The 22,421-nt window shown below is 35.8% G+C and overlaps 3 protein-coding genes across 15 annotated transcripts in view; 1 reads left to right on the top strand and 2 right to left on the bottom strand.

Moving 5' to 3' along the window:
* LOC125680525 (serine-rich adhesin for platelets-like) overlaps nucleotides 1-5,864 on the top strand; it is a 49,175-nt gene extending 43,311 nt beyond the window's left edge. For all 13 annotated transcript variants that reach the window (XM_048920191.2, XM_056156937.1, XM_056156938.1 and 10 more), the window contains 4 exons: nucleotides 130-3,075; nucleotides 3,191-4,150; nucleotides 4,257-4,371; nucleotides 4,529-5,864. In XM_048920191.2, the coding sequence (XP_048776148.2) occupies nucleotides 130-3,075; nucleotides 3,191-4,150; nucleotides 4,257-4,371; nucleotides 4,529-5,211 (4,704 nt within the window). In that variant the 3' untranslated portion in view covers nucleotides 5,212-5,864. The remainder of the gene's footprint in view (nucleotides 1-129; nucleotides 3,076-3,190; nucleotides 4,151-4,256; nucleotides 4,372-4,528) is intronic.
* A 3,302-nt stretch (nucleotides 5,865-9,166) lies between these two features.
* On the bottom strand, nucleotides 9,167-14,610 carry LOC125680011 (collagen alpha-5(VI) chain-like). Its single transcript, XM_056156933.1, has 6 exons — nucleotides 14,471-14,610; nucleotides 10,995-11,549; nucleotides 10,550-10,819; nucleotides 10,170-10,238; nucleotides 9,964-10,054; nucleotides 9,167-9,464 (listed from the first exon to the last, which is right to left on the bottom strand). The coding sequence occupies exons 1-6, from the start codon at nucleotides 14,526-14,528 to the stop codon at nucleotides 9,365-9,367; spliced, it is 1,143 nt and encodes a 380-aa protein (XP_056012908.1). The 5' UTR covers nucleotides 14,529-14,610; the 3' UTR covers nucleotides 9,167-9,364.
* Nucleotides 14,611-16,530: 1,920 nt separating this feature from the next.
* On the bottom strand, nucleotides 16,531-21,176 carry LOC125682200 (mucin-2-like). Its single transcript, XM_048922641.2, has 5 exons — nucleotides 20,902-21,176; nucleotides 20,216-20,764; nucleotides 19,381-20,091; nucleotides 18,797-18,881; nucleotides 16,531-18,707 (listed from the first exon to the last, which is right to left on the bottom strand). The coding sequence occupies exons 1-5, from the start codon at nucleotides 20,963-20,965 to the stop codon at nucleotides 18,596-18,598; spliced, it is 1,521 nt and encodes a 506-aa protein (XP_048778598.2). The 5' UTR covers nucleotides 20,966-21,176; the 3' UTR covers nucleotides 16,531-18,595.
* Nucleotides 21,177-22,421: the final 1,245 nt, after the last annotated feature.

Below are 22,421 nucleotides of genomic sequence, written 5' to 3'. Positions count from 1 at the left end.
AACCACAGTATCTCAAAGTCCTTGTTTTAAACTACAGTTTGTTTTTTAGCATTTATGCTAAAAAGATTCATAAGATGTTGTTTTACTGTAATATTATCAGAATTCCATCAGAATTGTTTATATTTACAGCCAGCTGAAGAGCAGCGACCAAGATCTGTATCTACCTCAAGCTGTGTGCCATCTTCCCATAGTGAGGGTGTTGGGCCTCACACAAAAATAGAAACTGAGTTCCCTGCCACACCCTCAAGCCCTAAGGTCAAGCACATCAGTATTGCTGAGCGGGTCAGAACAAAGAGAAGTTCGTCTGTGTCATCTCTACAAGGTCCAGTTAAACCAGTTAGAACCAATTCTACGAGTGCTCTGCCAAAAACAAGAATTTCTCAACCAGTGCAATCCAGGAGTATTACAGATGTTAATAATTCTCAAGTGATGTCTATTTCAGTCAATCAGCTGGATGTGAATTCCAAGAAGAGTGTGTCTCAACCTGATAGTATTAACAAAGTGAACAAACAAACACTGTCTACCAGATCTGTCAAAGTACAATCAAGTTTATCCTCAGGAAAATCAGCCCAGAACAAAACAAGTATTCCAATCAAACACACTTCGAAATCTCAACCATCTCTACCTCAAACAACAAAGGCGATATTGAGACCATTCACTAAGCAAGAGAGAAGTATGAAAGAGTCGAGTTTCATTCGAAAAACTTCATCCACAGAAGTAGTGACACACTCAAAGACTTCTAACTTATCCAATGCAATAAAATCAAATTCATCATCAGCACATCAAGTTTGTTCTGGACAGTTAGACAAGTCAGAGATTTCCAAGACCAGTACAGACAAAAGGATGGATGCCATTAAGGAGAATCTAGGGAACCCTCCCAGTGTTCCCCTGCTCCCTAAGGCTCAGTATTTCTATGAATACAGTGATGAAGACAGTGACTTCAACCGTCCAGTGTCAGCCGATTTCAGTACTACATCCACTGTGTCACTGAATGAACTTCTGGAGGAAGAGGACACAGATACACTGCTGGATGAAGAATTTACTGCTGAAACTTTTGCATTCTTTGACTCTCCAACTTTTGTGACTAAAACATCACATGAGGATTCAAAGAGTGTTTCAAAAGAGATACAGATTAGGAAAGAAAAGTCTTCCAGTTTAGGAAGCAAGCCTGATATTGTGAAAGATACTCTGAACTGTGTTCCAGCCAAAAGTCCACTCATGAGCCGCAGGAGATCTATGCAACACCCAAACAAACGCAAATATCAAACTCAGAGACCTAATTCACTTGTCCTCACACCCAAAGAAAAACAATTCATGTATCACGGATACAGTTCATCTAGTCTTAGTAGTACGGACAGTGATGAAACTTGGTCTCCAAAAATGGAGCGTAAAAACAGACCACATCACAAACCAAAACGAAAAAGTAGTTCGTCATCAAATCGATCCTCATATCATTCCTCATCTGTCTCAGATAAACAATCATTGAAATCATCTCAAGAACTTACTCCTGTTGCCACAGATGTGCCAAAACTGCCAAAAGCCAACTCTGTTTCTACAGAAATGTTACAGAAATCAGAAGTGATCAGTGCATATCATCCATCAGAGAGCAATGAAAGTTTGAATACCAACTCTCTTACTAGAAAAGGGCCTCCACCCCCAGTTCCCAAGAAACCAAGTACTGGGAAAAAATCACCAGGAATAAGAATGGGTCTACAGTCTCCAGGATTCAGACAGAATAAACCAACACTGGTCCCGACATTATCAAAGGAAAAGATAAATATTCCGAAACCACATGAATTTAAAACAGACTTTTCTAACTCTACCGAATCACTACAACAACATCACATTATAAATACTCCAGAGATCTGCAAACTCAATCCTAAGTATGTGGCCTCGTCCGACTCCAGCTTTGAGAGCAACAAGAGTGACCGAGTGGAGAGATCGGGGAGTAAGGATGACGGATACTCCACAATGTCTAGTGATATCCAACCAGAACTCCAGGAGAAGTACAATGATGGTGCACAGGTGAATGTAGACTCTATAGATAGAAATAAGATGGTTGTTAAGGATACCAGTCCTGTGACACCAGCAGAGAGCAATAAATCCCACAAGTCCAGCACGGGGAGTGAGGGAGACTCAATGATTGGTCATGCCAGTGGAAGTGAAGCAGTGACCTCCTCTTCTAGTGTTTCATCTCCTCACTTCTCTGATACCCCTTCCCCCCAGTCTCCAGCTTATGGCTCACTTGGACGAGTTAAAGCCATGAAGTTACTTTTTGAGGCAGAGTCTCAGAAATCTAATGATTGTAAAAGTTTTCGCTTTCCCCTTAGGAAATCCCCATCAGTGGATAGCACACTCAGTTCTAAGTGTTCTCATCCAGAAGTTAACCTGAAGAGACATTCTCTTGGGGATGACAGTGCTTTATTTAACAATACTCAATCTGAACAAGAGAAAGAAAAACAGAAAGATCATAAGGTGGAAGTGATGGCAGAGGTTCATCCTACACCAACTGCCAAGACCTTCGTTTCGGAGACCAGTTTTGAACCTTATGCTCCCCCTTCTAAGCTTGTGCTCAAGCCAGTCATACCTGAAACCCCACCAAGTTTTCAACCTCTTCATTTAAGTGAAGAAAATTTCCTGTCTGATATTCCTGAAGAGAAAGACGAGTGTGAAATGTCGACAGCTTCAAGTGTGAATCGATTAGACTGTAGCTCAAGATATCATCAACCTCTTGTCAAACATCTTGAACATTTACACATGTTTAAAGTAAGAAAACATAAAACCATGTGGTCCTCTCTTCAAGGTCTTTCAAGAGCTTTTTCAGATTCAGATTTACACAGATGTGGTGGCTCTTCTGATGACAATGAATTAGAGCAAATTCTGAACTGTGGTAAGGGAGGTAATCTCTCCTTAGAACGTTCAACTTCTCTAAATGATCTGCGGAAGAAAAAGAATGTGAAATGCTCAGTTAAAGCCACTTTACCTTTGATCAGACATGGACACAAGATGGTGATAGATGAGGTTAAGGTCATTGGACAAGTGCAAGAAATAATCAAGGCCCATATTTATCATCAGGTAAGAATTTTTTATTTTAAATACTTTCTGCAAAAGCAATGTCCTAAAACAATTCATTTTTTGGTATGCATGTATTCCTTTTGAACATTGATTAATCCAACATGTCTAATTTTAGCTTTCTATGGAAAGTGAATCAGAAGATGACCTTCACAGTCTCAGCTACACTCAAATCTTGGCCAACAAACAGAAGAAGGAACAGAGATATCAACAAATTTTGAGTCAGATGTCCCCATACACAGACCTTTCTCAGATACCTAACCTGGGTACTGACAAGCAGCAGAAACTATCTGCTGCCCAGTACAGTGAAAACATGGTTATTGAACAGAGGTTTGTCAGACAGGGAACACCGTCCAGTGATAGCTCCTGTCCAGAAGTGGATTCCAAATTTCGCAGTGACTATTACAGCTTGTGTATGGTGGGCTCAAAGGGAAGCCTGTTCAATGGAAGTAATGATGGTGATCAGGAACATTGTAAAACAGAACAAGCTCCACAACACACCTGTAAAGAAACCAATGACAAGAAGAACTGCCAGGGCTGCATCAGTGCTAAGAACACTCAGGAATTTGACGAGATATCACGTCAACTTGCTAGTCTTTCAAAAACCGTTAATGCCTTACATAGAAGTCTGACGAGTTTAAATAGTCATGATTCAGACACAGAATCAAACGAGGATCAAGTCCAGCTTTTCCCCACAACAGCAGAGAATTTCCGAGATAATGATGGCTACCAATGGGTGGAAGACGAGTTCTACCTTACTCCATGTGGAGGAGAAATTATCATGGGTGGATCTCCTTTCTCAGAGACTGGAGCATGTGCAGACTGGGTAAACGACTACATGGATGACACATCATGTAATGATGAGTTTGAATACTATGGGAATATACCACCCTCCAATCCAAATGGAAAGTATGATTTCAAATCTCTGTGTGAATCCATCATGGAGGACGACATCAACCCCGTCACCAGCACAGGGAATGGGGAGGAAAGAATTTCAGAGGAGAGGATCACAGAGGAGAAGATTCCTATCAAGATGATGGAAAAACCAACCCGGGGTGTGGAAAGCAAGAAGTCAAAGGTATTCACTTATCTTGTGACCTGTATGACATGAAACTGAATCTTGATTTGCTGGAAATATAAGTATGATACAAACACATTACATGAAATTCATTGCTGATTTGTAGGTTGGATCATCTAGTCTCGATGCCATGGTTCATTTGAGTGGGGAGAGCATGGAGAGCTTGGATGATAATATTGGAGTGGATCATGTCATGTGTTCAAGGCTTATTGGACGTGGAGGTAAATATTTTTTCACCAATAACTTGAAACAGTATGAACCACACTAAATTTTAACATCATTCAAATGTATAGAATGAAGTTAAGCAGTGTTTTGTAGAGTGCTCTTAAACACATAAAGTGTCAATGTGGTTTTTTTTTTCTTTTTCACTGTAAATAGAAAAAGGCCACGGAGCTGTGAGGTGTACCCAAGTATCCAGACCAGCTGTTGATCTTTCTCAGTATTTTTCACATTTCGGAGAAAGAGAGCAGGAGGCTGTGGCAGCCTTTGATTTCTTACATGACATGTCACCCTCTCCCGATGGCCTACAGAACAAAATACAAGTAAAGGTCAACAAGGAAGAAGAGGTCAAAGAAATGGATAAGGTGGGTGACAGCAGTACAGATGTCAAAAATAAAGATGGACATAATGGAGCCACAAAAACAAAGACAACAATTGAGGAACCTACTGAAAAACAAAAACCTGTTAAAGAGAATGGTATAGCAAAACTAATACCTACAGGATCTCCCAAAAATATCAACCAAAAGGCAGAAGATGGATTGGCCAAGAAAGTTCCTCCTCCTGCCAAGGCACCGCAAAACAAATCAAAAGCTCAGCCAAAGGCAAATCCAAATCCAGGAAGGTTCCATCTTTTCAGGAAAAGGGGAACTGAGGATGTTGAGAAGAAACAGACTCTGGGATTGGACAGTGCAAACTCAAATTTGACCAATGAAAAAAGTGCAAACAAACACAAGGAGGACAAGAAGATACTGTCCAAACTGCCACGAAAGTTAATCCCAACAAAGAATAAATCCACTAAGCCCAAAGTGGAATCGAAAATTCCAAAGGCCACTACAAAATGAGTACTTGATATTTTCTTTAATATCTGCAAATATCATTATTTATTTCACATGTCATTTTTTGAAGAATTTTTGGGCCATTTGCAGTATTTTGCCCATTTTATATGCAAGCAATTTTAAATGCTGTCTTTTATAACCATGTTTATACTTTTTTATAGTAATAGAAGGCTGTGTGTGTTTTTTGTGAATATTTTTAAAAGAATGAATTAATTTATTTCGTGGTGTAAGATAGGGTAAAGAGATCCGTAACTCTTGTTCACTGTCTCACACATGCAATCTGAAGTACTACATGTGTATGAAGTATAAATTTTAGAAATCATTTTATTTATTGACATATTTATATTGGTGCTATTTATATGATGATACATGTAAATGGTTGAGGATATCTTGAAAATTAAAATTTTCTTGTGGTTTGTGAAAGTATGAGAAGGGGATGGGGTATGGGGGCAAAGAAAATATTATCTTTAAAGATTGATATGGGAAAAAAATCATCATTTTTGTATGTATTTTGCATGTCCAGTATAATATGTATCATAGATTAAAGGAGTAATATTGGTAAACAGCATAGGGCTCAGGTGATACAAGAAGGCCAGAATTTCTCAGTATTGTCTCATGTCATGATATCTCAAAGAGGAATAAAATAATAAAATCACAAATTTGTTGGCATCTTTTTAATCTGGACAGACATAAAGTTCCCGAATGTAACTGTGTGTTTTCAGTCAGGAAAACAGGGATTTATTGGGCAAGTTGGTGCTCCCAAGTTTTCCTTAAGGAAGCTCACTGCATCAAGACTTGTACATTTTATGACACTAGCTGCGGTTCCAATATTTTGTGAAATCAATTGTATCGATCGATTTGCCTGTATATGACAGAGTTCTAATCCACCAGTGTCTTTCGTGTTAATTATTGAAATAATATTTTGAAAATTGGGGGGGGGGGGGGGGGGGGGGGGGTGTCTCCAAAATTGCATACATTATGTCTTTTTGACCTGTACTTATTACATGTCATTTCTTTCATGATTAAATCATTCTGTGCTGATTTGATCAACTCTTTCAAAGTGTAGTGAGAAAGAAAATTATGGTGTTTTTCTAATAAAAGAAAATGAATTCAAATTCATGCAAGTTGCAGGTTTGATGTTCAATAGATGGAACACCAGTTTGTGCTGGTAATGTTAAGATGGATATGAGTGGTTTCATTTCAGCTGTGTTTTCCATTAAAATTTATTCAAATTGGCTCATGTGGATGCTGAAGGGCAAAATTGAGATATTTGATACACATTTTTCATTTGCTCTCAGTTTATGCAAGTGTTATTCCAAGCTCAGTATATTGCCCTACATTTGATGCTGAAACAGCAGATTTTAACCATTTCATAGCATTCAATATCATAAGAAGCATCTGATGAAATATGTGTTGATTGTACTTGGAGTTTCTAACTGCTGTTTCAATGAAAATTTTGATGAACATCCTTTCTCAATACCGGTATACACAGCCACGCAAAACTGCCGACCGCCGCCCCCCCCCCCCCCCCCCCTTTCTAAATTTATCCAGTTTTGTTAAAGCTAAAGTGGCCTTCACTCCCACGAAAATTTTGATGAGTGTTTCTAAATTGTAGTGCTTGATTAAACACAGAATTTTCGGGATACAGAGCCAAGGAAGTTTTCCTACCCACACCCCCACCCCCAATGTTGATTTTCCAAATTAAATAATTACAGATAACTGCTTTTAAAACTCTTTTCACGTATTTTTGTAATATAAGTTGTTTCTTTTGCAATATCCTAGACCCACCACTGCGGTAATTTTGAGGGTATGAAGAGGAAGGCCTACATGTAGCATTAGACCAGGGAACATTCTCTATATTAATTTATGTAGGGTACTCATGGTATCTTTGTCGCTGTTCCACAGATATTACTTAGTCGACACCCGAGCTTGGTACTTATACTGAATATTTTAGTGCTACGTGGTGTCAGACACTCCCTCCCCCAGAAAAACCGCCTACTAACTTTAGCATTACATATGTACCCAGATATAGTACTTGTAAAATAAGTATAGCATGATTTAATTATTGAAAAACATTCCAATTGTTTCAACAGTGCAACTTTAAAGGAATTACAATGTAAATCTCCAGCAGTGATGTTACTCCCAAAGAACACGTGTCGCTTGCAAAGACTTTATTGGAAGTATATATTTACATTCGTGGATGTATTATGCTTAATAGCTTGTCATTTGCAGTTGTGAAGTTACATTCTGTTTCAATCTAGTTAAATAGATCCAGTTTTTAGTGCCCGTCTGTCCGCGTGTGAATATGTACATTCCACGAACTTCGCAACCTATGCATTGTTGAAATTGTAATTTGTAGGCAAAATGTTTTCTGGTGTATTTTATTCATTTTATTTGAATTTAGAATAATGGAGAACGCATACCTATATTATACGGTGGCTTATTTTACGAGTTTAGAGGTTGTCTTTCTTGGACTATTTTCCGTTTATACCATCGTCCAAATATGGAAATCATTACCAAATATGGAGACATGTCAAGGTCAGGTGATTTTCAGCTGTTACTTTTAAATAACGTTCAGGTCAATAATACTTGAAAGTAAATATACAGAAAAATATAATCTAATGTCTTCAATTCTGAATTCTTGCGCGCATTAATTGAATTATTTATGGCATTAATCATTCTGCTGAATTGATGCGCGATATAGTTGAATTGATGCTCTCTTCAAACGAATTGATATCAACAAGAGAGTATATGGTAATTAGTTAGACCTAGATGTCGAACCTCCACATATGGAAACAAGCGCTTGGATGTGGCAGCAGCTACACTCTGGAACTCTCTGCCTGATACCCTCCGCCGTTGTCAGAATTTGAACACTTTTAAAAAACATTTAAAAACGCATCTTTTTAGACTTGCATATTATTAGTATTATAGGTGATTAAATCTTTATGGTCTCTTTACCATCATTTTAACATGACTTTTTCAAGGGTATAATTGTATATTCATTTCAACTATTTTATTTTATATCTTTTGATTGTACGGCGTGAAACTTTTTTCATGCATATCATGTTTTAGATTTTAGTAATTTTACTTCACATTATTGATGGTTTTCTAGCATTGTTTTGATATTATCTGTCTTAATGCTATTATAATTTCCTTTTACTACTTTTATAACATGCTGTATCATTTTTATTGTGTGCAGCGCTTTAGAGTGGTTATTTATAGTCATATAGGGCGCTATATAATAAATATTATTATTATTAATTCAATTAATTAATGTTCGCAATATAAGAATTATTGCTCTTTAATTGAATTGTAGCGCATCGATTCAATTAATGCGTGCAGTAATTGAAGTATTGATCTCTTAACATTATGCTATCGTTAATTCAATTGATGCGCGCAATAATTCTTTTAGAGAGAGCAACTATATCATTAGATATATCTTCAATTCAACATATCCACAGCTGAATTAATGATCTCTTTAATTAGATTGTTGCCCTCTAATTGATGCATGCATTAATCCCTTATACAAAATCGCTATAAATAATTAATGATATCTTCAACTGAATTAAAGAGGTCATAAAAGGCTCCAAATTAAATTTTTCGAGCAATAATTCCACCACATCGATGTGCTCATCAATTGAATTAATGAGAACATTATTTGAATTCCTGTACGCATCAAATCAATTATTGCTCTCAACAATTCAATTGATGCGCGTGTTAATTAATTTATTGTGCGCAATACTTGAATTGATGATCTTGAAATGGTCAAAGATATCTTCAATTATTTGAGTTTATATTAATTTGGCGCTCCATAAAGATAAAGTTCTTTGTCATTTGGTGATTACTGTGGGTAAAATATCTTGAGACAACTCTAAAATTATGCTTAACAAAACAACGAAAAGAATAACCATTGAGGACTGAAATGGGATTTTAGGTACCAAATGCATAAAGAACACACTCAAATTATTCAAAACTTTATTCGTAACAAAAAAGTGATTTAACACCTCAACATTGCGTAAGGATTTTTGTTCTTTATTCGAGCACCATATGTCTGTTACTACATAAATACTACTGCCCCGTAGGAATGGGGAGGAGCCGGTCTCCCTTTCGGAGGAAATTTGTCCCAACGTATACTTATTGCCTGCACTACGCAGTACAATTATATTTTAACAAATTTAGACTTGGAAGGTCCTATAGGTGCTTGCTGATACTGACTGACTGCGGCCAGGACAACGGGATCTTCCTTCATCGAGAAGTGCCTATGAAAAGTAATAAGGAATATCTTAAACTGGAAGAAAACTGTTTCTAACACAAACACACATGCACACACACACACACACACACACACACACACACACACACATGGGTATCCTAATATCAAATATTTCTTCACTGTAGGTAGGTATGTTTATCTAAGAGTTCATTGCAATCTTTGTGTTTTTATAAAATATTTAAAATGCAATGTCTTGTATGATCCTCTTATAACTTTATCACATTTCTATTCTCAGAGACAGCGCGGCGAGAATGAGGATTTGAGGATTATATATATATATATATATATATATATATATATATATATATATATATATTATATATATATATATATAAAACACAGAGAAATTCACTATGCATAGATCTACTTCCGTCCCTACCTGAGGTTGAACTGATCAGATCCCTTGATCATCTAGACAAGTCAAGTATGTTTGTAGGTATGAACGAACGGTGAGAATTATTTGAATTTTGGTGAAAGATACGTACCATCGGCGTAGGAGACTCGCAGAGACGATGGCGGTGGCCGCCGCTGCCAGCGCACCGAGCGCTGCACCTGCTGCAACAACCGCCGTGTTACCTGTAAGACGTTGACAAAAGTGTAAAGGGGAGGAGTCTGCTGTGTAAACAGGATAGTGTAAAGGGGACGAGTCTGCTGTGTAAACAGGATATTCTTCGTTTTGAATAAAACTTACCTGATGATCCATTTTCCGTAGACGATGAAGATGATCCATTTTCCATAGACGATGATTTAGCACCATTGACTGGGGTAGAGGGTTTGAAAGAAATAAACAAACAAAATTATAAAAGAATCGGATAAAATATATGTTTAATGTGTATCAAACTACCTAGTAAACAGATGTAGTTTTAAGTAGTTATGTTGATATTGATCTAAGATGTACACCTATGTTTTTTCATTCTCAAAACAAGGAAAACGAATAAAATCAATCAATTTTGGTTTCAACATGTACTATTTGTTTGATCTCTATTTCGACGCGTGGTGAACGTAAAACATAAATGTTATTTGGCTCGGCCTACTCGGTGTGAGATTCCGTCATATCTGTCTCATACCAACCTGTATTAACGGTTGATGTCAACGCTGAAGACACAGAAGCCGCAGTTGTCAAATCAGTTGTTTGTGACGTCATGCCCGTTTGTTGTGTTTGGATTGTTGTTGCTTCAGTAGCGGTATATGCTTCTGTTGTGTCTTGTGTTGTTGTTGTTGTTGTTGTGATTCCTGCTGTAGGTGTATTAGTTGTAGTAGTATCTACCATTGTTGTGGAGACTTGAGTTGTGGATGGTGGGGTAGGACAATCGGCGAGTAACGAGGGGGTCACTGTGCTGTCTGGAATTTAATGACAAGAACTTGAATCTGTCGTTACTTAATTAAATAATTCAAGTAGCAAAGGTAAATTTAAAGGGTAACCCATTTCTCCAATAGAATAATAGATTTTCTAACTTTGAAAGTCAATATTGCTTTTTGATTAACACCCGGTGTGAGTTTTGGTTTGGGGGTATACCAAGTTTTGGAACTAAAGCTGGAACCAGGTTGCAGAGATAGACAAATGTGTCGATGTAATGGACGTAGTAGGAATCGGGATCGTTGGCAATTCCTTTCAGTTCGTCATTTGACCTGGAGACCGTTGTCCCAATACCTATTGCGAACACTTCAGCTCCTGACTCATTTCGTAAATTGTCCGCTGCTGTTAGAGTACGGTTAGCATCATTAGACAATCCATCTGTCAGAATCACCACCGCCCGATTGGCTCCGCTTCTTCCTCCTCTAGCAGACGTGAATGAGTATTCTCTTACGTAGTCAATTGCGCGATATGTATACGTTCCGCCTGTCGTGGTAGTACCTCGCAAATTTTTGATGGCGGTTAACAGATCTGTTTTAGTTGTATGATCATTGAGATCGAATATTTCTGAATAAAAACTGGAGAAAACCACGATGCTGACTTGCATGTCAGATGATCCGATGTCTAGGTATTCTGTGACGTTGTACACAAAGTCCACGGACTCATCAAAGTCCGGCTCCTTCACACTCCCAGATCGGTCCATAACATAAACCACATCTGTTACAAAACAGCAATACGTAAAAGTTATGATCTGAACGTATTTTATTGTAAATAATATATACAAATGGATCAGAAGCAAGTTCGTACAACTTACGAGTTCTTCTGCTTATAATCTAATACATGTTACAACACACAATTGTCATTAAAATAATATACAGAGAATACATAAATGGTAAGTGTTCTATAGATAAATAATGGAATATGATATGATCAACAACCAAATCTTTTAGTCTCATGAATATACGTCTGAACATAAGAGAAAATACAATTATTTAATTCAGTAGTTTAAGACATAATCACCCCAAAGTAGATGTGTATCAATAATAACCCAATCATCTAACCTTAGCCATCTATCCATTAATTTGTATCTAGCAATGAATAATTCTTACAAATAAAGAAAAAGTGATATGCGTCTTCACGCATGCCACAGGAACATAATGGAGAATCAGCAATATTGCGTCTATAAAGATCATAATTCAAAATACATGAGTGTCTCAGTTTGGTATGAATTATATTCAACAGACGAGAACCATATGAAAAGTATACAGGGGGGTTTGGGATTGCTGATATTAGAGCTAACGCTTAAATGACGAAACTGCTTAATCGAAGAAGCCTGTCTTGATTCAATACTAAAATAATTCCACTTAGAAACAGCGTCTGGTACAAGTGATTTTGTTGTAAACTTTAAGTCTGCATTTTGGTATTAAATAGTTATCTCCATTACGGAGATTATACGTGGACATATTGTTTATTTTACTAGGTATTGTTTCTTTTAGATATTGCAGAACCTCGTTATGAATTTTGTACATGGTAACTCATTTAGCATTTAGTCGTCTAGAAGATAGAGGTTCTAAACCAGTTTCTAAATATAGAGAATCTCTAGAGGCTACTATAGGAAGGCCAGCAATAAGATCACTGTTATATGAGCTACATCCATCCCAAACAACAGAGGCATATTCTAAAGCTGGTCTTATGAAAGTAGTGTATATTTTTGAAAGAGTGTTTCTTCCTAAGGTGAATTTTAATTTTTTTAAAGACCTAGTTTTTTGTAAGTCGTACTTGTTATTTTAATTATATACTGGGACCAGCCCAAATCGCATGAAACAAACAATCCTAAATGTCTGTGCACTGGCACATACTACAACTGACAGTCTTGAAAAAATAATTTTGGATGATCGATGTTCTCATTCAATGAAAAATGTACAACTTTAGTGTTAGAGAGGTTAAACTTCAACAACCATATTTTTGACCATTCATCTAGGACACTAAGGTCATGGATTTAAAGTGAATTCAAATTCTTATATGCATGTTGAATTGAGTTATCCTCAGCAAATAATCTACAGAAAGACAACATATTTTCAGCAACATCATTTACATAGATAAAAAAAATAATAGAGGTCCAAGAACAGACCCTTGGGGTACCCCTGCATTTAAACTTGCAATTGAAGACAACTGGTCTTTGAACATAACTCTGTGGGTCCGACAAGAGAGATAACTACTAAACCACTGAAAAATACTGCCTCTGATCCTATGTAGTTTAAATAAAAGAGTGACAACAAAGCGTGGCATTGCAAGTACTATGAATGGGTCAAAAGTTAGGGTATTTAAAATGAAATCCAACAACGAACACATGTATTTCTAAATTAATTAAAGATAAATATTTAAAAATCCTCCAATGAATAACAGTTTCATTTTTGAAATGACCCATTACTTGTAATATCTATTAATATCTATCATCACGAAAACGTTCTTTGTCGAATGTAAATCCTTTTTTTCTTCCTTTTTTTTTTTTTTTTTTTTTGGTTGCTTATGTTTTTTGTATTGTATTTGGTCGTCTCAAGTAAGCTAAGATTGCGCCGTGGAAATGTGTATTTGAATATCAAAATATTTTCAAGATCTATGCATGTTTAGTGAAATGTCATGTGCCAACAAATGAATTTGATTTATAATACCTGATAAGAGCGTAAATGTAACTTATGTCAGTGCATTAATGTTACTCATTAATGCGGATAATGGACGTCTTATCGGGTGCACCGCAAAGATTTTGTGCAACCCTGGACTTGTTTGCCTCTCAAAAGCTGGCAATGAAAATAGCGTCCGGTGTATTTATGTTCAAAGATTTACAGAGTAATAATATGTACCTTAGCATCTCTATTAAGTTCTTTATTTCATCTCGATTGCTTATATATCAACTTTTAAATTGACAAACCAAGTTTTGTTGTCTGTAATTGTATAGAAAGTGTGGAATGTTCATGTTGAAAACCTTTAAAGTCCAAGATAAAATAAAATGACGATCAAAAGGAATATCCATTGTACTGCCCATTGTAATACACTGATGGAAAATTCACACATGTGTTGTTACTTACATGTATGAAATTTAAAAAATATCAACGAATTTAAACCAAAGGCGAAATCCTATTACCGACATTTTTTTTTTTTTTTTTTTTTTTTTTTTTTTTTTACTTTTGTTATTCCCTCATCTCATTTGTGTATTCAAAGTTTGTATCTATGAAGTGTATCTAATAAAGAAATGTAAAATTATTTCATATGTTATAAATAATCATAAATATATATTTGTAGATGTTTGGGTCTTATCATTTGATTTTAGATACCAGTAATGTAGAGGTTAAATTGATAATTCTAAAGAAAATCTGTTTGTCTCCAGTACTAGTCGTTGGAGATACAAAACAATTATGGGCCTACATATGAATATTAAAAAAAATGATTGGGCCTTCATGTAATTAATAATAAGCATTGTTAAAGCAATTACAAATGAATATAGAATTGATACAATACACAACTTTCGATTTCAGAAACGTGAAAACACAAGAGGAACCCATATGAAATGATATATGTTAAAAAATTTCTAACATTGGTTTTTGAAGAAAAAAAAAGAGAGTTAGAAATGATAAAAATACCTTTGTAGATGCCTGAAACACACGCCAAATAAAAGGAGCAGAAAAATATCCTCTCCATCTCATGTAGTCTTATCAGAAAACCATTTTAGTCTTCCATTTACAAAACCTAGCTTTGACCAACGTGGATATTGTTAAAACGCGCGCCCTCTATTTAAACCGATTAAAATTTCAAGGAAGTTTAGTCCTTACATGAAATCAAACTGGTACGTCTTAATATAAATTTATAAATAGATGAAATACCGTCACACAGAAACAACATACCAAGTATTATAATATGAGACAAAATATTCAATGTCTATACTGCATCTCAAGTATGCATATATCCAGAAAAACAAAATACGAAACATACACGTACCCATACAGGTTTATGGCGCGTAAAACATTGCAATATCATGCAAATCATGATTTATATGCAAAAATCCTGATTTATATGCGATAATTTTGTTATTCATATGCAAAAATCTTGATTTATATTCGATAATTTTGTTATTCACATACGGAAATCTTGATTTGTATTCGATAATTTTGTTATTCATATGTGAAAATCTTGATTTGTATTCGATAAATTTGATATTTATTATACGAAAATTTTGATTAATATTCGATAATCTTTATATTTATATGCGGAAATTTTGATTCACATGCGATAAATCTTGATTCATATAAAATTGTTTCTACATGCATTGCAAATAGTATAAAAAGTGTTCAAGATTGTCGTATACATGACAACCAAAATTTCTCAGATGAAAATACACAATTTATTATGTTCTTTAATGTTATTATCTTTAATTCTTATGTTGAAGAACAGAAATATGTAGCGAGAATAATTTTACTCTTTCATTCTGAAAAAGCAGTATTTAATTCAATCTTTTGGGAAAATTTATGTACAAAACACTATTTAAAGTCTTCAATTTTAGTTCTCCCTATATATTTAATCTTTGTGTAGAAATCATGGGATATTCGACAAGACAAACAAAAACATAAAAGGAATAACGATTGGCAAAGAAAAAATGTGTTTACTTAAATATGCTAATGACACAATATACACTGCAGACCCCCCCCCCCCCCCCCCCCCCCCCCCCCCCCCCCCACACACACACAACACATCTGATTTTTGACAAATGTCTTCAACACATTTAAAAGGAGATAAAATTCTAAGAAACACATTTCCAATTGGAAAAATTACAATCATAAAAAGCTTGCTTTTATTCAAAATCAACAATTGTTTACTGCTCTCTTCCACAGCCTGATAAAAATGGGTAAAAGAATTAGAAAACCTTTTTTGTATAATTTTATGTGGAATAAAAAAAACAGAAAAAGAAATCAAGAAAAACAATGCTTTTTTCAAAAGAGGATGGTGGTTTTAGAACGACGAATATCGAGCTCTTTATCAAATTTCTAAAATTAACACGGTTTAGAAGATTATTTCATAGAGACTCTGGTTGTATTCCACTGTTCACTGAAATCACAAACTTTAATACTGTCCATCTATCTCAGTTTGGACCAGAATACTCTAAAGTTAAAACAAAAAATACTATCAATATAATAGCGTTTGGAAAAAAGTCCTAAATATATTTTCAGATGTTCTACACATTTTCACGCGACTCCACCTGGAAGATATTTTAGTGGAATCTTTATGGTATACATGTAACAATAAAACCATGATCCAAAATAGGTATGTTTTTTTCCCCCAAATCTTTGTATGAAAAAGGATTACTATTGTATGTGACTTGTTTGATGGTAATGGTATTTTTATGTGTCTTGAAGATATTATTGAAAAATTCTCTCTTAAACTCTGCTTCACTTTTTACGAGGGAATAAAAAGAGCAATTTGGCATTCTTGGGCTAGGCTAATGTACAAACATACAAGTCAAACCCCACTACAGACTTTTTCAGCCAGATTTTATAAAACTAGTGAATAAGAAAGGTTCTAATAAGTACGATAAAGCAAAAGGTGAATCCAAGTGAACTAAAGAACTCAAGTTAAAGGAGACCATGTGATTGGAAACAGATTCATAAAAAAAAAAAAATCAAAAACAAAAGATACAAGGTTGATATGGTTGAATTTTAGAAATATTTATAGAATCATATGTACAAACAAGTACTTGTTTCTGTCAAAAATCAGAGATGATAATTTGTTCTCTATGTCGAACTGAAACTGAAAACATTCTGCAAGTTTTCTTTTATTGCCCAAATGTCTGTCCATTATGCTGCCAATTAGAAAAATGGATATTTGAAAAAATCTAGGAAAAGACTAAAATGATGCAAGTACAGTAATACTAGGTCTCCCTAGAGAAGATGAAATCATTAATCTTCTAATAATGCTTGTCAAAAAGTATACTAGGGCTGTTCGATATGTAATGTGTACTGTACTACAGCGCGATAACGCTTTGCACGATTTCATGGATGATGATACTCGGAAATAGCTCTATTTAATAACTTTCCAACGGTATAAACACGAGCCTTCAGCTCCAAATAGTTTTAAACTTATAGTCATTTCAATAGAGCCAGTCGTTGATCACTGTTGTAAAAATGGTTGGGAAACGGGTTGAGAATATTGAACAAATTAGAGTTTATATAAAACTTCGAAACAAAACTCGGTCATTCGGTAATGCAGATCTTTACTGAACTGGGGGAAGTTTATGGGTCTGACAAGTTATCCGTAGGTGGAGAAAGAAATTTCTGACTGGCACAGAGTCCGTGAAAGATGCAGCAAAATTTGGCCGACCTGGGACTGTAACAGGCAAGGCAAATGTCTCAAAAGTCAGGAAAATAATTGAAAGTAATGGCAAATACTAGTATACGATTAGTGATATTGCCAAAGCTGTTGGCATATCGCTATCGCGGGTGCATTTCATTTTAAAGCGGATTTTGAAAGTACAAACCGCTAAGCAATTGCTCAAAATGTTTCCCAAATTCAATCAAAGACAATTTGCAAACATTGTTACTGGTGATGAAACATGGGTTCACTATATCGAACCAGTAAGAAAAATTGGAAACAAAATATGGCTAACTAAACACGGTAGAAGGCCTGTAGTTGCCAAAAGAACCATCAGCACAAAGAAGGTTCTTCATTGCATATTCTTCTCATGTGATGGTATAGCCGTACAAATTCCGGTGCCGAAGGGCAGAAGTGTTACAGGACTGTATTACCGAGATGTTATACTAAAAAAGCTCATTATCATAAGCGACGCCCTGTGTCAGAATTTAGGCATGTTTGTCTACTTCATGATAATGCTCCATCACATACAGCTGAGCTTGTGAAGCAAATTTTGAAGTCGGAAGAGGCTACCGTCTTGCCACACCCACCGTACTCTCCAGATCTATCCCCATGCGACTTTTTCCTTTTGCAAAAACTTCAAAAGTTCTTATCTGGTCGTAGTTACAAGCCCCGACAAGCCCTTGGCTCAGCCATCTGTCAGTGCCACAGAGGTTTACCTAAATCAGCGTACCGTGACGCTTTTCAGAAATGGATTCAGAGATTGAAATTATGTATTTCAAACCGCGGAGAATACTTTGAAGGGACGTAATGTTCATTTCACAATTTGAGTCGAATGCTTTTGAGATATCGTACAATGCACATTACATATCGAACAGCTCTCGTATATTCCAAATGAAAAAATCGAAACTTACTATTTCAGAATATAGTTAAGTACTTGAAAACATATGAATTTGAAAAAAAATGTACAAAACAAAGAACGAAACTGATGTGATTGGACAGGAAATGTTTATTTGAGAATACATGTTAGTAGGAATTTATCAATATTTCGTTGCCATATCTTCCAGGGCATGTCATACCCTGCATGCCACTTAAGCAAAACTGATCTTAACAAGATTTTCACAGAAATAAATTGTACTCCATACCACCATTCTTCCTTCTCTACAAAAAAAAAAACAAAAAAAAAAAAAAAAACCAACCTTGGTATAGTAGTACGAATTGTAAATAGCACCATAATAGAACATGAAAAGAGTTAAAGGATCTAACATGTACATATACAATATGTAGCCTTGGATGTTGTATCAATTTGACAATTTGTATATCTTCTTTCCCTTTCTTTTAAATACAGATACTATATTGTATAGTATATTAATTTTGAAGTCATTATTGTAGTCTCAGTTCTTCATCTAAAAGCGGTGATGTTGGTGCGAGAAGGTCGATTTAGAGGGTCCCATTGGAGCCGACCTGTACTGTCTTACGAGAGTTAGGATGGGGAGCTCGTCTTCGTTTGCAGAACGTCTAAAAATAATGAAATATGATTGAAATGGTCCAGAAAGTAAAATGTATATATATTGTTATATGAATGATTGATAGGTACATAATTTTACCTTCGTCTCCAGATGGCTAATAATGCAAATACGGCAGCAGCGGCGGCTAGAATGCCTATAACGACACCGGCAACAATACTGGTACCTAGGGTATAGAACAATCTTGTATGTACAAATCAAAAGAAGAGATACTCTAAAGAACACATATCAACGATAACAGCTGCTCAAATATTAGCTAAAAAACATATTGTTTATTGGAGAACTTTTCACTCATACGGAGACGTCACCACTGCCGGTTAAGGGCTGCAAAATTTAGGCCTGTGCCCTAGCGCTTACGGCAGGGAGGGATCTTTATCGTGCCACACCTGCTGTGACACGGGGCCTCGGTTTTTTTGCGGTCTCATTCAAAGGACCGCTCCATTTAGTCGCCTCTTACGACAATCAAGGGGGGTACTGAGGACCTATTCTAACCAGGATCCTCACGGGACCAAAAAAATAATTATAAATCTAAATGTTATGGATATAAAAAGTATCCGATTCATGCTTCTTTGTCATGCATTTGGAATGTCCCCTCTAACTACCAAACAACTGAAGCCATAAAAGAAAAAGAAAAACGTTCAACTCAGTTTCAAGAAAAAAATTACTTGAACCACTGGTAGAGGCGGCGGACTGGGCTGGTCCCAAAACCGATAGCGTCTGTTGTGTTATTGTTGGGGATTGGACTGTTGTTGTTTTCGGCGACATTGATGGTGTTGTAGATATTTCTTCTGATGATAGAGGTGAAGTACTACTTAATGTATGTGGTAATGATGTCATAGTTGGTGTTGATGTGGTAGATGGAATTGTAAGTGTTGTAGATTGAGTTGTGGATGATTGTGTAGTTGTTGACGCTGTAGATTGAGATGTTGTTGATGGAGATGTTGTTATAGGTGTAGATGTTGTGGGTTGTGTAGTTGTTGTGGGTTGTGTAGATGTTGTGGGTTGTGTAGATGTTGTGGGCTGTGTAGATGTTGTTATAGGTGTAGATGTTGTGGGTTGTGTAGATGTTGTGGGTTGTGTAGATGTTGTGGGTTGTGTAGATGTTGTTATAGGTGTAGATGTTGTGGGTTGTGTAGATGTTGTGGGTTGTGTAGATGTTGTGGGTTGTGTAGATGTTGTGGGTTGTGTAGATGTTGTTATAGGTGTAGATGTTGTGGGTTGTGTAGATGTTGTGGGTTGTGTAGATGTTGTGGGTTGTGTAGATGTTGTGGGTTGTGTAGATGTTGTAGATGGCACGTTTTCTGTTGTATGTGTTATTATAGGTGGTAGTGACTTCAGTGTACAATTAGAGTATGGCGTCAGTGATGACGACGGATCTGAAGAGAACACACAGAGAATAGGATAAGCAAGTGAATTTCGTTATTGAGAATAATTATCAAATGTATTTTAGGACCTACTCTAAAAGACGATTTTCGTTAAGATAAACTATGTTCGGATTACCTAATTTTGCCACAATGTCGGGAACAGCACACCAGAGATCACTGAAGCTTTCTACAAAGACGGTGAAATTGGCGTCGGGGTCATTGGCCACCCCTCTCAGCTCGGCATTCTGTGCGTACACTGTAGGACCAACACCAATGGTGAAAATGTCGGCATTGAAATCCGTGCGAATGCGGTCGGCAAATGCGATTGATTCCGCGGTGTCGTTTGAAATACTGCTGGTCACCAGAATGACCGCTCGGTCTGGACTAGTTCTGCCACTGGTTTGAAAGGTATTATCCCACACAAATTGAAGAGAACCTGTGACATCACCATCCCCAGAAGTGTTCGTCCCCAGAAGGTTGTCAACCGCTTGTAACATTTCCGATTTTTCGGTGTAATCCTTTAAATCGAACACTTCTGTCTGTTCAGTCGAAAACGTCACTAACGACGCGAGTACATCTGACGTTCCAATTTCTAACGACTGTATGATGTCATGTGTAAAGTGCAAGGAATCGTCGAAGTCTGTAATCGTCAAGGAGGAAGATTTGTCTAGGACGAAAACCACATCTATAAAACATAAAATGATCTCTATAAGTTTAAGTAAATTATCTCAAGATTTTTATATTACTAGTATTCACGAAACGCATAATTTTGTAAGAAATCATCAACACATTGGAATGAATAGACAATATTTGAGACAATACCTTTGTAAACACACAAAACAGGTACAAAAAGTTGAACAATCAGAAATAAACTCGCTGGACCCATGTCATGAAGAATTAAGAAATTTCTACACGGATTTTCAGCATCGTGTAACCGGTCTCGCCCTTTTTATCCACAGATCGATTAAATGCTAGTTATCAATATCTACGATTGTGAATCATTGCCAACTTGAACGAAAGTGTTCATTTCCAAAAATATTTACGTGCGTTTTGTTTATAGAATATCTTTCGCCGTCAATGGATTGTTCGAACTAGGAAGGAAACTTACAATGAGTGTAACGGTATGTACAATGTTTAGATTTTTGTTTGCTTTTTTTGAAAGAAAAAAAATCTTTGCATGCGACTGCGAATTCACATATCAAAAGGAACATTTCTATTAATTTCTTCACTATGAATTTCTTGATGATATTTCGATGAATGAAGTCGTGACTTCCTCATTCAGAAACAAACAATTGCTCTTAACAGTCTTCAGTAAACTTGAGCTTGCCGTCAATACATTCGGTTTTTGAGTGCAGTTTCTTTTTGTGATCAACTTCAAATTGATTTTTAAAATATGGACCAAAGTACCCGTCTTACAATAGTACGTATTAATTCATGCCATGGAACGCACTAAATACAGAAACTGGACCGCAACGCGGTACGGAGGATTCTAATTCCAAAACATTTGTGGTTTGTTTTATTTATAGTTTAAATGACATAGTTTTAAAAATGGTAAAATTTCGGTATAAACATTAACATCAAAGAAAAGTAATGTATCAGAAATTTGTTTGCGTGGATTGTAACTTTATCACCAGTATACATGCATGGATTAAATCTATAAAAGAAAAATTTCAAACATTTCTGAATATATACGTACCAATGCATTTTCTGAAGAAAAAAATAGTTATTAGATTTCAACAGTTAATGATGACTACTAGATTTTTTGACTCGAAATTCTTTTCTTTCTTTTTTCATCATTTACGTGAAAGCATACAATGTAAGTTGGGATAAAATATTCTAGGATACTCCCTCATAATTCTCACTTATGATGCAGAAGCCCATTGGATAGAATGTATTTTATTATTTTTTGTGTAAGGCATATATATGATTTATATATACATACATAATAATACTATATGTATAATAATATATATCAAATATTTGTAAGAAGTATTTTTCAAAGGATTTCATTGGTTTAACTCATGGTTCGAGCATCAAGCCATAGGCTATATAATTTTCATAACTACTACTGTGGCCAAACGTCCTATGGATACATTAGCACCATTCCCAAGCAGGATACGGTCGTGCTTTTAACCAAGAGTACAACCATCCCATACGGCAATTTACTATGGAGAGTGTTGATGTCTGTGAGGAGGGGTGTCAAAGTGGCCCATACATGTATTTTCCTTTATACAGATAAGAAATATATATGAGGTGCTGTTTAAAATATTTTGGAGGTATTTTCTGATTTAAAAAAAGAATTATTGATATCAATAATTCGAATTCCTGATATCAAAAAATAT

The sequence above is a fragment of the Ostrea edulis genome, chromosome 2 (assembly GCF_947568905.1).
Source record: "Ostrea edulis chromosome 2, xbOstEdul1.1, whole genome shotgun sequence".
NCBI lineage: Eukaryota > Metazoa > Mollusca > Bivalvia > Ostreida > Ostreidae > Ostrea > Ostrea edulis.
This window is presented reverse-complemented; position numbering and strand designations above follow the sequence as displayed.

Bases quoted from the DNA above. Each gene is read 5' to 3' on its own strand.
- LOC125682200 (XM_048922641.2), bottom strand. From the start codon at position 20,965: ATGGGTCCAGCGAGTTTATTTCTGATTGTTCAACTTTTTGTACCTGTT. The intron at 18,882-19,380 runs GTAATTTTTTTC...TCTATACCCTAG, and splicing joins CGCCTCTACCAGTGGTTCAA to GTACCAGTATTGTTGCCGGT. The intron at 18,708-18,796 runs GTAAAATTATGT...CATTATTTTTAG, and splicing joins TTAGCCATCTGGAGACGAAG to ACGTTCTGCAAACGAAGACG.
- LOC125680011 (XM_056156933.1), bottom strand. From the start codon at position 14,528: ATGGAGAGGATATTTTTCTGCTCCTTTTATTTGGCGTGTGTTTCAGGC. The intron at 11,550-14,470 runs GTATTTTTATCA...GTTTTGTAACAG, and splicing joins TGTTTCAGGCATCTACAAAG to ATGTGGTTTATGTTATGGAC. The intron at 10,055-10,169 runs GTAAGTTTTATT...AACGTCTTACAG, and splicing joins TACGGAAAATGGATCATCAG to GTAACACGGCGGTTGTTGCA.